The sequence below is a fragment of the Olea europaea genome, unplaced genomic scaffold (genome assembly GCF_002742605.1).
Source record: "Olea europaea var. sylvestris unplaced genomic scaffold, O_europaea_v1 scaffold256, whole genome shotgun sequence".
Lineage (NCBI taxonomy): Eukaryota > Viridiplantae > Streptophyta > Magnoliopsida > Lamiales > Oleaceae > Olea > Olea europaea.
Window position 1 is genome coordinate 288,000 of NW_019243883.1, and position 13,406 is coordinate 301,405.

At 36.2% G+C, this 13,406-nt stretch overlaps 3 protein-coding genes and 1 long non-coding RNA gene across 4 annotated transcripts in view; all 4 read left to right on the forward strand.

Annotated features, from left to right (window-relative positions):
- LOC111382787 (T-complex protein 1 subunit zeta 1-like) overlaps positions 1 to 1,917 on the forward strand; it is a 5,199-nt gene extending 3,282 nt beyond the window's left edge. The window contains exons 7-11 of the mRNA XM_023006824.1: positions 264 to 370; positions 452 to 566; positions 664 to 750; positions 1,370 to 1,574; positions 1,739 to 1,917. Of these exons, the coding sequence (XP_022862592.1) occupies positions 264 to 370; positions 452 to 566; positions 664 to 750; positions 1,370 to 1,574; positions 1,739 to 1,902 (678 nt within the window). The 3' untranslated portion in view covers positions 1,903 to 1,917. The remainder of the gene's footprint in view (positions 1 to 263; positions 371 to 451; positions 567 to 663; positions 751 to 1,369; positions 1,575 to 1,738) is intronic.
- A 739-nt stretch (positions 1,918 to 2,656) lies between these two features.
- On the forward strand, positions 2,657 to 3,824 carry LOC111382788. Its single transcript, XR_002700605.1, has 3 exons — positions 2,657 to 2,785; positions 2,883 to 3,001; positions 3,430 to 3,824. It is a non-coding gene; the product is annotated as an uncharacterized LOC111382788 (long non-coding RNA).
- An 803-nt stretch (positions 3,825 to 4,627) lies between these two features.
- On the forward strand, positions 4,628 to 10,757 carry LOC111382810 (14-3-3 protein 4-like). Its single transcript, XM_023006849.1, has 5 exons — positions 4,628 to 4,785; positions 6,052 to 6,534; positions 6,624 to 6,746; positions 9,674 to 9,790; positions 10,374 to 10,757. Exons 2-5 carry the CDS (start codon positions 6,064 to 6,066, stop codon positions 10,434 to 10,436), a joined length of 774 nt encoding a protein of 257 aa, XP_022862617.1. The 5' UTR covers positions 4,628 to 4,785; positions 6,052 to 6,063; the 3' UTR covers positions 10,437 to 10,757.
- A 1,284-nt stretch (positions 10,758 to 12,041) lies between these two features.
- LOC111382758 (ultraviolet-B receptor UVR8-like) overlaps positions 12,042 to 13,406 on the forward strand; it is a 9,053-nt gene continuing 7,688 nt past the window's right edge. The window contains exons 1-5 of the mRNA XM_023006796.1: positions 12,042 to 12,220; positions 12,387 to 12,531; positions 12,706 to 12,816; positions 12,909 to 12,969; positions 13,207 to 13,330. Of these exons, the coding sequence (XP_022862564.1) occupies positions 12,192 to 12,220; positions 12,387 to 12,531; positions 12,706 to 12,816; positions 12,909 to 12,969; positions 13,207 to 13,330 (470 nt within the window). The 5' untranslated portion in view covers positions 12,042 to 12,191. The remainder of the gene's footprint in view (positions 12,221 to 12,386; positions 12,532 to 12,705; positions 12,817 to 12,908; positions 12,970 to 13,206; positions 13,331 to 13,406) is intronic.

The window sequence follows — 13,406 nt, forward strand, 5'->3', positions numbered from 1 at the left end:
TCCCCCCCCCCCCCCCCCCCCCCCCCCCCCAAAAAAAATAAAAATAAAAATAAAATTGTTGTGCATCATGTAGCAGAGACAAATTTATTTGTGCATATGACATTTGAAGGAGGTGTGGCCTTCACATGCTACTTACCTGCTGTGTAACATGCATGTGGTGACACCCTTTTTGCTTGTCATTATCACTTGTGATGGACACAAGCACGTGTCTTTATTCTGCCGACTGCCGTAACAAATGCTCATTGTGTCACTGTTGTGCCTAGGTCGAGGGTCTTGTTCTTGACCATGGTTCAAGACATCCAGATATGAAACGTCGAGCAGAGAATTGTTATATCTTGACTTGTAATGTATCGCTGGAATACGAAAAGAGGTGATTAGTTGTACATCTATCAGATAGTGTGTCTCAGTTCACTTATTATTCACGGGTGAAGTATTGACATTATTTTCCCAGTGAAATAAATGCAGGATTTTTTTACACGAATGCTGAGCAAAGAGAAGCAATGATTGCAGCTGAAAGACGTTCTGTTGATGAAAGAGTGCAGAAAATCATTGATCTCAAGAACAAGGTTATCAAATGCAACATCACAATTGAACATTCTATATTGCTGTGAGTGCTTATTGTATGTTGTCTCTGGTCATGGCTTATACTTGTGATATCTTCAGGTCTGCAGCGGTAATGACAACAGCTTTGTTGTTATCAATCAAAAAGGAATCGATCCTCCATCTCTGGACCTTCTTGCTCGAGAAGGAGTAAGTCATCTGTACTTTTAGTATTCTGCATTAGGCTCTCTTTGCCTATCGGGCAGTTTCTCCCATCATGGATGTATAATTCCTCTGAACTTTGTGCTAATTATGATTCTTGTATTGACAATATTATACTGTAATAAAGTTTCAAAAGATTATTGTTTTATGACTTTGAGTTATGATTCTTGGATTATGAATTTTTGCTTATAAGCACTCACAAAGGAACTGATCTGTCAGTTAACTGCCCAGAGACTTGTTCCCACCCCAAAAGATAATGAATATTTATCACCTCAAATGGAAATTTGGTTGGGCTATTAAAACAAAATTTATTTAGAAGTAAAGTAATGATCTTTCTGACCATGTTACTTCAAACCAAAGAAGAGGCAGCCTTTGAGTATTAGCAAATTATAGCTCCTCTTCTCGAGTTGGAGAATCCAACATCTGAGCCATATTGGTTGGTTAGATGATTTTTACAAGAGGAAATCTTTTTACTGATTTTATGATTTTGTAATATTTGATAAGGCTATAGCTTCAAATTTAAGCATTTTTTTGGCCTCTGTGAAAAGAAGTGTTTATATTCTACTCTCGAGTTTTGATTTTGATTTTCTAATTGAATGCTCTTTAGATAATTGCCTTGCGGAGAGCAAAGAGGAGAAATATGGAAAGATTGGTGTTGGCTTGTGGAGGAGAGGCTGTCAATTCGGTTGATGACCTAAACCCTGACTGCCTTGGTTGGGCTGGAGTGGTCTATGAACATGTCCTCGGAGAAGAAAAGTATACATTTGTGGAAAATGTGAAAAATCCACACTCTTGTACAATCCTAATCAAAGGTACTTCTAGTTGCTCTTCTTCTCGTTCAAGTCTTGGTGGTTGTGGCAATGAAAGAACCACAATTGTTGTCTGGAATGCTTGGTTTGATGATTAGTGATGCTATTACAACTATTAGTTCTATTACTACCATTCAACAATCTAATGCAACATGCTGTTTTTGTAGGACCTAATGAGCATACAATTGCTCAGATCAAGGATGCAGTTCGTGATGGACTAAGGGCAGTCAAAAATACCATTGAAGATGAAGCTGTTGTACTGGTATGGTATTGCCTTTTTGAGGCTTGTGCAATTTATATTAAATCTTGTTATTTTATACTAGTAATCTAAGCTAAGAAAGTATTCTGTATCTCAAATTTGCTGACATTGTTTGATTAGGTTTTCTTTAGCTATGATCCACCTTAATGACTGTAAAATACGGGAGGGTTCCCTTTTATTTGTGTTTGAATTCCTGTAATGTCTATGTTAGACACAATGCATAGCTCATTGAGGTATATTATCTGCTACATAAGAATATGACTTTATAATAAATGAAGACAAATAAACTTTGATGTAGGGAGATTAATAAACCAATAAATAACAAGAAGGGAAGGAGGAGGAGAAGGGAAGAAGAAGGCAGAAGCGGGGAGGAGGAGAGAAAAAACGGCCAAGCCAATTTTATAATTCTTAATCAATTCATCATCCCAAATAACAATGTAAGATATGTTTAAATACTGGAAAATAATGCAAACCTAGGGCTAAGCCCAATACAAAAGTCCATAAAATTAAAATAACCTAAATTCCAACTAAAATAATTAAAATTGCTAAAATTAATTAAAATTGGATGTCCTCATCAATTCTCCCGGGGTGGGAGAGAAAACTCGACCCTGTCGAGTGGCTATATCACCATAGGCATCTGTCAATCTCCCAACCATAAGCTGAATGGCTGGGCAAGCTTCTTCCTGCGTCTGTAGAACTGCGTCAGGCATTTGTCAATCTCCCAACCATAAGCTGAGTGGCTGGGGGAGCTTTGTGTAAATATTTTTTAGCATGGAATTATTTTGGTCTCATGTTTCCTAGTTTGAGCTTTTATCATAGAATCCTGATAGATTTTCTGATGTCCTAGCGTGCTCAACTGGGTGTGGAAGCTTTTGCTGATGCTCTCCTCGTGGTTCCAAAGACACTTGCTGAAAACTCTGGCCTGGACACACAAGATGTGATTATTGCGCTTACGGTATGCTATTTATTGCATTGGAGTTCCTATTTTCGTGAAGTATCAAAGGATAAAATTATTATGCCATTGTTTTGTAAAACTTGTTTATTCTTTCCAGGGAGAACACAACAAGGGAAATGTAGTAGGACTTAGCCAACACACCGGAGAACCTATTGACCCCAAAATGGAAGGGATCTTTGACAATTACTCTGTAAAGCGTCAAATCATTAACTCCGGGTATGTCGAAATTTTCCTTTTAGGTTTTGCACTTATCCACATGAATGAAGTGCTTGCTTGGCTAAGCTTTTAAGTCTTTTAAGCAGTGTGTCTCAAGGATTGTGTGGTTAAAAAGTAGGTAAAAGATGTGGGTTGTAGGGTAGTTGTGGATAAAAATAGAGTTTGGCCAGCTTATATGCAATTATGAGCTTTGCCAAACATGCACTCAACTTCTCCTTTTCCTTGGGGAAGAAGGGAGGGCAAGAGAGAAAAAAAAAAGGTGGGGTGGGGGTGGGTATGAAAAGTGAAATCTCGAAGATATCAATAATTATCTTAGAATGAAAAAGAGAGAAAAAAAAAAATTATCTGTTCTGGAGAGATGTTTTAGTAGTCGTTTACTTCTCTTTCTTAACGTTTCCCCCTGAAGAAATCTGTCTTTTCTTTTGCAGCCCTGTAATTGCTTCGCAGCTGCTATTAGTGGATGAAGTTATCCGTGCTGGGCGTAACATGCGGAAGCCAAATTAACTCAAAACTCTCGTTTTTACTTGCGCTCGATGAATGTTTTCCTCCCTGGTGATGATTGGGTGAAGGGTTGTCGGTGTTAAATTTATTTGCCCAAAGATTCAGTGTAAAGATATATTTATTAGGCATTGTGCCAGAAAATTTATCTCCGCTGAACTGCACTTGATGTTTATCAACCACTTCAGTTTTTTACGTAGTGTGTAGTGGCGTTGCTGTTTAACCTCTGTTTTACTTGGGAACTCTTTGTTCTCCTAGGCTGTCTTCACCTACTTGTCGCAAGAATGTTAAGAAACTTGATTTTAATTTAGCCCAACCTTCTATTTGACACAATCCCGTTGCAGAAGCATTGTTAGACTGCATTATGGGGGACACGTGGCACTCATTTATTGGGCCTTGAATAAATAACAGGTTCATTCCGGCGCCACTTGTATCCCTAGTATCAACTCTTGAGCAATGCTATATGAACTGAGGCACGGGTTGAATTGTAGGACACGTGTCATGTACTGGTTGGACAGTTTTTTTTTTTGGAAAAAAAATCTACCTAACAAGGGCAGCCTATAGGGTTTGAATCCAAGGACATGTGTCATGTACTCGTTGGACAGTTTTGTTTTTTAAAAAAACTATCAAATAGGGGCAGCCAATAGGGTTAGCATGAGTCTTAATTCATAGCGGATGTCAGAATATAGTGGCCGACCTTTTTGTCATTCATTTTGTAATTTCTTCTCGTCTATATGATTACTTGCTATTAAGAAAGAAATCAAAATAATCAATTGGATAAAAAAAAAAAAGTTTATTTGATTATAAATGAACTTATCAGAATTTTCTTAAGCTTTGCCAAATAAATTAAAGGACAATTAGCTCTCGTTTGGTCTCCATTTTGCTAAAATAAAAATATGTAGAATAATATTTTTTTGAAAAAAATGAGTGATTGAAAAAAAAGAAATTTTTTTTAATTTACGTGTAATATTATTTTATAAAAGATTTTATGATTGAAAATAAAAAAAAAATAATGGAACATAAAATAATTGAGGCGGAACGATGCCCCGCAAATAACTTCGTGACCTTTTAGCCAAGCTGCAACGCCTAGTCGGGTTTTGACTTGTGGATGCTTATGTGTACACATACGTAGCCTTATGGTAAACTCCGTCAAGGAAGGCCACCTGTCGCCTCCCAGTTGGCTAGCCTATCCTATTTCCTGACGCGCATTATATAAACCCTCCCCCGGCCCGTCATAAACAATTAGGAGAAGAAAGCATTTCTCAATCAACAAGACTAGTCAACTGGTAAATTTTACTTTCAGTTTAATCTATTTTTTTTGCCATATTATTTTTAGGTATAGTTAGATCTTTGAGTTTTAGCTTTCTTCGTGGATCTGAAATTCATTCAATATGTTTTCCTGATTCGCAAATTCTGCCTGCTGAAGTTTTGCGTAGATGAAGTAAAGAATTAGAAACCATAAAGAGTGTGAATCTGGCAATTTATTAATATTTGGTACAATTTATTTAAGTTAGGCTGTTTGATAATTGATAGAATTTATTTGGGAATAATGAATTATTTAATAGTTTTGTTTTTTTTTTGTTTTTTTTTGAGAATTAGTGGTTATAAAGTGAGGAAATTTTATTGGTTTATTCATAGAATATTTTTTCGTGGATAATGATACTGTAGCAACTAATTTAAATTTTTAAAGGATGACGAGGCTTAATCCGTTTGAAATTGGTGTGATAAATTTTTTATCTTAAGCGAGCTTTTTTAAGTGGTCATACTGAAAATGTTTCTTGTTGTTGTTGGATAACTCATCCAGAACTTGAAGAAAATAATCAAGCCCAAGCACGAAAGTTTTAACATGGTTCGCCACTGTAATGGGATTTCTTTACAGATTAAAAATGGTATTCTTCAAGGCTAACTCTAGAAAGAAATTGTAGAAAAAACCTCTCGATGGGTAATGGGTTTCACGAGAAGAAAGATTTGAAAGCCCTGAGTACACTGTTGAAATTAACACTATTTTCCCTCAGTTAGCTTTCTTACTCACACCTGAAGAATAGATCCTTTTTAAGTAACCCAACTACTTCAAATCTTCTTTTAAACAGATTTTAAAATCACTTGTAACCAAGTCCACATGTCGCTTCTCCACATATGCTGCTGTTTTTCTGTGTGTAAAATTGGCGCTTTACTTCTTTAAGTGAAGATGCGACTAACTGGACTCCGCATTTGGTGGAAGCATGTTACATTTTTATCCCTCAAACCCATATACAAATGACATCCATTGCTTCCAAGCACCAGATTTCTATTTATTATTATTATTTTTTATTTTTTATGTTAACACTGAAGAATGAAGATCGTTAATCCAGCTATAATCCTTTTGAGCGTAAGTTTGATATTGTTTGGTTAGTTGAATATTAAGCTGCTGGTTTTAGTCAGTATTTTCATAATTGATTCAGTTTTTGACTATATGAAATCTATATGCATCCCATCACAGAAGCACATATCACTAATTATTTTGCTGGTCATGTTGGATTATTTTCAATTTGTGCAAATTTCAATATATTTAGCGCAAAAAGAACATGTCGCGCGAGGAAAATGTGTACATGGCCAAGCTAGCCGAACAGGCTGAGCGGTATGAGGAGATGGTTGAATTTATGGAGACGGTTGCAGAGAGTTCTGATACTGAGGAGCTGACTCTGGAGGAACGAAATCTCCTTTCTGTGGCCTACAAGAATGTGATTGGTGCTAGGAGGGCTTCCTGGAGAATCATCTCATCCATTGAGCAGAAGGAAGAAAGCCGTGGGAATGAGGATCATGTCAAGGTTATTAAGGAATACAGGGCGAAGATTGAGGCTGAACTCAGCAAGATCAGTAATGGGATTTTGAGCCTCCTAGATTCCCATCTCATTCCCTCAGCCTCCTCAGCAGAGTCCAAGGTGTTTTATTTGAAGATGAAGGGTGATTACCATAGGTACATGGCTGAGTTTAAGACTGGAGCTGAGAGGACGGAAGCTGCCGAGAGTACTTTGTCAGCTTATAAGTCTGCTCAAGTGAGTTGTCAATTTTGATCCTGTGGTTTTATTTGCTCAAAGATTCATTCATTCACGATGAGTTTTCTAATCTTTTTGGCCTTTTGCAGGATATTGCATTAGCTGAATTGGGTCCCACACACCCGATCAGGCTCGGACTTGCACTTAACTTCTCTGTTTTCTATTATGAAATCCTTAACTCATCTGATCGCGCTTGCAACCTTGCCAAGCAGGTAGTTCAAGAATGTTCATACAACTTGAGTTGTTTTATTAGCCAACCACTTCTTTTATCTTTTTGAGTGCCATGAGCTACAATTTATATCCGATTGGTATCTTCATCTTCATTCCTGACTATGAGGCATTATTTTTTTAAAACCTTTCAATATTTAGGAAGGCATAAATTAGTTACAGCATTTTGCCTCCTTGGGTCGAAAGAATACGGCTCATGGTTCTTTGAAGGGTATACCTCAACATGAGCCCATTAAGTAATTCAAAAAACTATAGTAGATAAAATTATTTCATAGTAAACTGAAAATCATCTAAATTTACATAATAAAACATTTCAATGAAACTATAAGCTCAATCTACAACTATAAACATAAAATGGATTAACGAAGGAGTGGATATTTGGTCCAATTTCCTCACGATTAATTAACATAGTAATCAGTAATCACATAACAAGACCGCTAATTCACAACTGAAAACGACAGTCTAAGAAAAATGGAGCACCTGACCAACTATTTGAAAGAATTTTTCTTGCTTTGGCTATAATGGAAAAGAGAAACAAAGAAAGAAGAACAAACGCGGAAAAAAAAAAGAAAAGAAGTGAAAGATTTTAAAGAAAGAGGAGAGTGAAGTTACTAATCCTAGGTCTTCTGTCACCAGTTGTGTGCTGCCAAAAAGTTGAGATGTCCCTTTGAAAGGGATCTCACTTTAGTTTTAGCAGTTGGGGCTAGGGTGTAACGGCTTTGCCAATCTCTAGTTGTTAAGTTGCACTTAAAATAAGCTACGAAACCCCTAAAAATTTCTCAGCTATGAAACAAACCAGCTGAACAAGCTGAGGTAGGTAAAAGAAACAAAAGAAAGTGCAAGAGTAAGGAACAAATATCTCTGGCAATGTTTAAAAGGCATAATTCGGGTATTAAGGCATTTTTCCAATAGTACGCCTCACCATAAACTAAAAAAATGTCAAAATTATTAAAATTTAAAATAAGCTCATAAAAAAATCTTAATACAATCTTCAAAGTTCATATAGAACAGTTAAAAGTATGCAAACAAAAAACTTCAATAAAGTAATAAAAAAACTATTATTTTAGTTGGTGCATATTTCCAAAGTGTTTCTACGAAAAACACAATTTAAAAAGTTTGAGTGCGCAGTAGGTTATTACAAAATTTTTTATGTTATGTGAGCCCACACTAAAGCAAATTTATTAAGTTTATAGATTTGAGTACTGCATGCCTCACACTACTGAGACGTATGCCTCCAAAAACAGTCTCACAAATTGCTCCTCTGGGTGGTTTTTTGCTCACCTCTCTAAGGTGTTCTCAATTCCTCAATTGGGTTTTTTTAAACCATGGCCAAGGGGCATAAGCATGAAGCCGGTGCCTTGCGGTGTGTGCCTCAGTATTTTCATTTGTAAGCACTGAACAAAGGCACTCAAATTGTAAGCTTTCAGGCTTCTTTGAATGGCTTACATAATGCCCGGATCAATGAGTACACCTCTTGTACTTTTGAAAACTCTTAACACTACCTCTGTTCCATGAATTTATGCTTGCTTTCCTTTTTTGTTTGTCACAAATCATAGGCCACTTTCGTTGTTGAAAATATCAGCTTGTTTGAGTCCCATTATTTAGAAAAATGTATTTTTTTACAGTATTTTGACATCATTTCAACCACACATTCTTTAATAAAATAATATTACACGTAAATCTAAAATTTTTCCTTAGTTTTTAACCACACATTTCCCATCAATACATTATTCAAAAATTCATTTTTTCCTTCAAAATGGGGCTCAAACAAGGGCTATGGTTAATCTCTCAATTTTCTAATTTTTCACTATTTAATTTGTTTTGTTATTAACAAATATGAACTACTTATATTTAAACTGATCCTTAATGTAGGGATATTTTAAGAAAAATGTAAGTAAAATTTATATTTTCAACTACATTAATTATATTTTCTTAATATGAGGGAAGATGAAAATAAGTCTATTTTTATCGGATGGGGAGGGAGTATATAATAGTGCCATGGATAGGTGAATTCAAATATTATGCTGATCGAGTTAAGTGAAAAGAAGCAGCACCAAATGATGTGATTAGATCTAGTTCATGGCAGCTTGAGGAAAAAGTTAACATATGATCTGTGTAAAATTGTTATTGAAAGTTGATTTAGCTAATGAAAAGGCTGATTAAAACTTATAGGCTTAGTTCAGGATTTTATGCTTTATCTTCTAAATATTTATTGATATAAGCTCTAAACTCAAGTAAGCTTCATCATAAGTTTTTGGGGTAACATATCCCATTGGGCTATCTGAATTTTGAGGACTTCAGAGGTACGTTACTGATCAAATTTGCAAGTCTTGTATTGCATTTCATCATCAATCTATAGTTTCAGAAAGGTAATGGCAGGAAAAAGGCCTTGGAACTAACCTACAGAACTTGTTATCAAGTTGGAGCAGGGGAGATAAAGTGAACAAAACTTTTGAAGAGGGAAAAGAGGCTGTTATTTAGAAGCATCATGAATGAGCTTTGTTATGACATATGAGTATGCATGAAATCAAAATTGGAATTTCTGACTGCCAAGAGGTGGTAGTTGACAATCAAAACACTGTCAATTCTGAGGTGTGAAAACCTGCAGGCAAAGATAAGACTATTTTGAGATTCTACATCCTTGTTAAAAGGAGACCATTTGAGAGTCTGTCGCGTTCATTCTTACAACTCTAATAACATTTGGCATGAAAATAGAGTGTTGACATATATATCTGATTGTGTTGATTGGTTTCACCCCTCTTATTTCCTTCCTTCCTTTTATCCTTGAACTTCTAATTATTTTGGTGATATAGTTATCCATTCTTCATTTCTGCCAATTCCTTCTTATAGTTCTGGTATGCATTACCAGCCGGTTTAACTGTGTATATGTATGCTTGTGCTCTTTTTTCAGGCTTTTGATGAAGCCATCTCCGAGCTAGATACATTGGGCGAGGAATCATACAAGGACAGCACATTGATCATGCAACTTCTCCGAGACAATTTAACACTTTGGACTTCTGATGCAGCGGTATCTCTCTCCCCCCATACTGGAACCCCATGATTCTCATACTTCTTTTTCAACTTTAACGTGAATTCCTGATTATCAGTTTAGGCATAAGCTAGAGCATTTTAACACGAAGCTGTAATTGCATCTTATCTAACTTTCAGGTTTTAGACATGTCATTGGGTTGAGTTCTTCAATAAATTAGCCAGAAAAATACAGTTCTTATTGAAAGACCAGGGCTCTTTTGCCAGAATAGTTTTGTCTGTACATCTCTCTCGGGAGATTTATTTTGTTCCAATGTTTTTAACCCTGCCCAAACATGAGGTCCTGTTTGGCATGGCTCTGAAAAGCAAAAAGTTGCTTTTGAGTCTATGAAGCTACTTCTGGACGTGTTTGGATAATTTTGTACATGTACTGTCATTTAGGAGAGCTTTTTTAGGAAGCTTGAGCAATCTGGCTTCCTTGAAAGGCTCTTTTAAAAAATGTAGCAGCAAAAGCTATCCCAAACAGACCCTAAATTCAGGTCCACGTGTGTAACTTGCCATGGCACGTGTGTGTGTGTGTGTATATATATATATATTAATTCTTTATATTGTTTTGATCGCAGGATGATGGCGGGGACGAGATCAAGGAATCTTCAAAACTTGACTCCGGCGAGGGTCGGCAGTGATGAATTTGTAGCTTAGCATTGCGCTCTTCATGTTGTATTTCAGCGTAGAATTCCTATCATAATAGACTTGCTGGATTCGGTATTGTGAAAACCCGTTCTACAAACTCTAAGAGAATATGGTGGTTGATATATTTTTCTGTCAGGTGAGGGACTTTATGGAATCTAATGCTGTGTTGTTGTGCCTTTGGTCCTCAGGCATTCTCATTATTGCTTGTTAAATCTCCTACTTCTCGGCTATGCCGTCCCTGAATTTTCCATGAAATTGGAAAGTGGTACTATGTTTTTTCATTTGACACTCTAAAAGCCAATTATTAGACCTAATCTGTATGCATCGATCGATGCTTCAGTTGATAATATAATATTCATATGATGAATTTGAAAGAAATGAGAATGTTAAGATAGATTTTATAATAAGAAAATGAAAGCATGCCGCAACTACAGATACTACTTTATTTTGAAATTTGATCTGTTAGTATTTTTATAGAGTCGTTCAGATAGCGATCTCGAGTCCACTCAAATCTTTCTTCCAATAAATTATTTTGAGGGATGACACGAGTTTGGGTGGAAGTGGATATTTGAAATATTTGTACGTTAACAAAATATTAGGATCGGATCCATAATCAGGGTCTGAATCTATTAATTAATGGAAGAACAAGGATAAGAGTGAGAAAAAATGGGGACTAAGTCAATATAATTTTTAGTGCAATTAAAAAGTAGTGGAATAAAAGAAAGGGTAATTATATTAATCGGGACGGGATCATGTTCCCCCTCCTTGCTTCATACCCAACTTGGGGAAAGGGACTTCATACCCGTCCCCGATTAACTGGAGAAACCCGTCACTTTAGGATCGGATTGGCGTGAAAATCAAGGATTTTCACCTTGTTACAGTTCAACGGTTTCACTCACTGCGGTGTCTTGAATTGAACTCCATTGCCGTGCCTACTAATTGACCATAATTTCTATGTTGTAAATAAACTGAAAATTTTCATCATGTTCTCCGACTTTCCAACATTTCGTAAGTGTAAAAATCATGTCACAAGGCACCTTTTAAAGATGTTTATTTGAGAGTTAGATGACTCGTGATATCTAATTGAAATCATACACTTGATCTTTTTTTTTTTGACCTTTATTTTTTCTTTTTCAAAATAAACCAAATAGCCATACAATACGTTAAGTGCAATAACCCAAACAATTGAAATTTCACAAATATTTGTTAATGGAGTAATAAAACATATGAAAAGTAATATGAGATGAGTTACTTATTTTACCATTTCAATAAAAAGGAATCTTACACTTTGGATTAACGATGCATTCAAGCATATGAATATGCCGAGATTTGTTACTTATGCAGGCTGCTAGTTTAATACTCGCTACTCGAAGACTAGCAAAGTTTTATTTTACATCATTTAGAAATCTAAATAACGTAGTCTTTTTCGACATTTGGAATGTTTAATTCAAAGTTCTCGTCTTATTTCAATTCATCCCGACCATTTTAGTTAGTCGTGAACAAGGTGGCACACTAAGGTTGAAAATATGAGTGCAATAAAAAAATGGATAAAAATCGAAAGTGCTGAAATTTACCTATTTCACAAAATATATATTAATTTTCTGGTGCAATTTCGAATCGGATACGCACTCTTTTGATCCACCATCAAAACGGAAAAAATTCCCTTTCGCAGCATCAATTATACATAAATATATATTTCTCCTCAAGGGAGCAAAATACTCAGCACTAGCAGTATACTGGCTGCAACAATGGCTTCGAAAACCGCAGTTATATCATGGTCTCCTTCTTCCTTACCCACCTGTCACCCATCAACCCAACCCCCACCTCGGCGCGCGCGCTACCCCCCCCCCCCCCCCCCCGCGCGCGCGCGCGCACACACACACACACACACAGGCTATTCTGTAAAATCAATTTGTTTTTAACTGTGTAGTTTTCTTGTTCAGGGGTTCTGGTGAAGATGGGCAGTTAGGACTAGGAAACAATGAAGAGAGAGAACGGGTTTGCACCATTACATCTCTTTTGTCAAATGAGGTTAGCTCCGTCGTCGCCGGTAGCCGCAACTCTCTTGCAATTTGTGCAGACGGCAAGGTTTCTCCTAAAGTTTTTACTCAGTTAACTGTGCTTTTTTTTTTTCCTATTGTACTTTGTTTAATTCTTGAGTACATTTTTAGGGGTTTGAGTGATAAAAGCAATAACTGTTTTCGTGGGTTCTATTTATTTATGGGTTTTTATTGATTTTCGATTGTTTATTTGTGTATTTAGTTATTTACTTGGGGTTGGAATCAAAGAGGGACACTGGGGCACCCACCGGAAACGAAAACTGAGAATATTCCTAGTCAAGTGAAGGCGCTTGCTAATGTGAAAATTGTACAGGTATTCTTATTTTTTGGGGCCTTATTTGTGTTTAAAATTTTAAATAAAGACAAAGTTGGATGCTAAGTTTAATAGGGGTATCTTAATTTCAGGCGGCAATTGGTGGATGGCATTGCTTGGCTGTTGATGATCAAGGCCAAGCTTATGCTTGGGGTATGTTTACTTTGTTCTATGAACCTTTTTTCATTTGTCTTATTGAGGAAAAATGCAAAAAAGGAAATTATGATTAAATATAAAGAATATCTGGGTGTCAAAGTTAAATCTTTGTTCCTTTGTGGAGATTTTGGGACTTGATTTTGTTAGGTTATAGAAATTTATCCAAAATTGAACATAATAGTGGAAATGTTTATTTATGTTTCTATAAGGATGTCAACTTTTCTTTTGGTGCAGGTGGAAATGAGTATGGGCAGTGTGGTGAAGAACCTGAGCGTAAAGCTGACACGGGTAAACCTGTTAGGAGGGATATTGTCATACCACAAAGATGTGTGCCAAAATTATCAGTTCGGCAGGTGATTTAACTCAATATGTGGCTCATTTAAAATGACTATCTGCATCTTTAGAATCCATACCTCTTGGCTTGTTCAATGGTT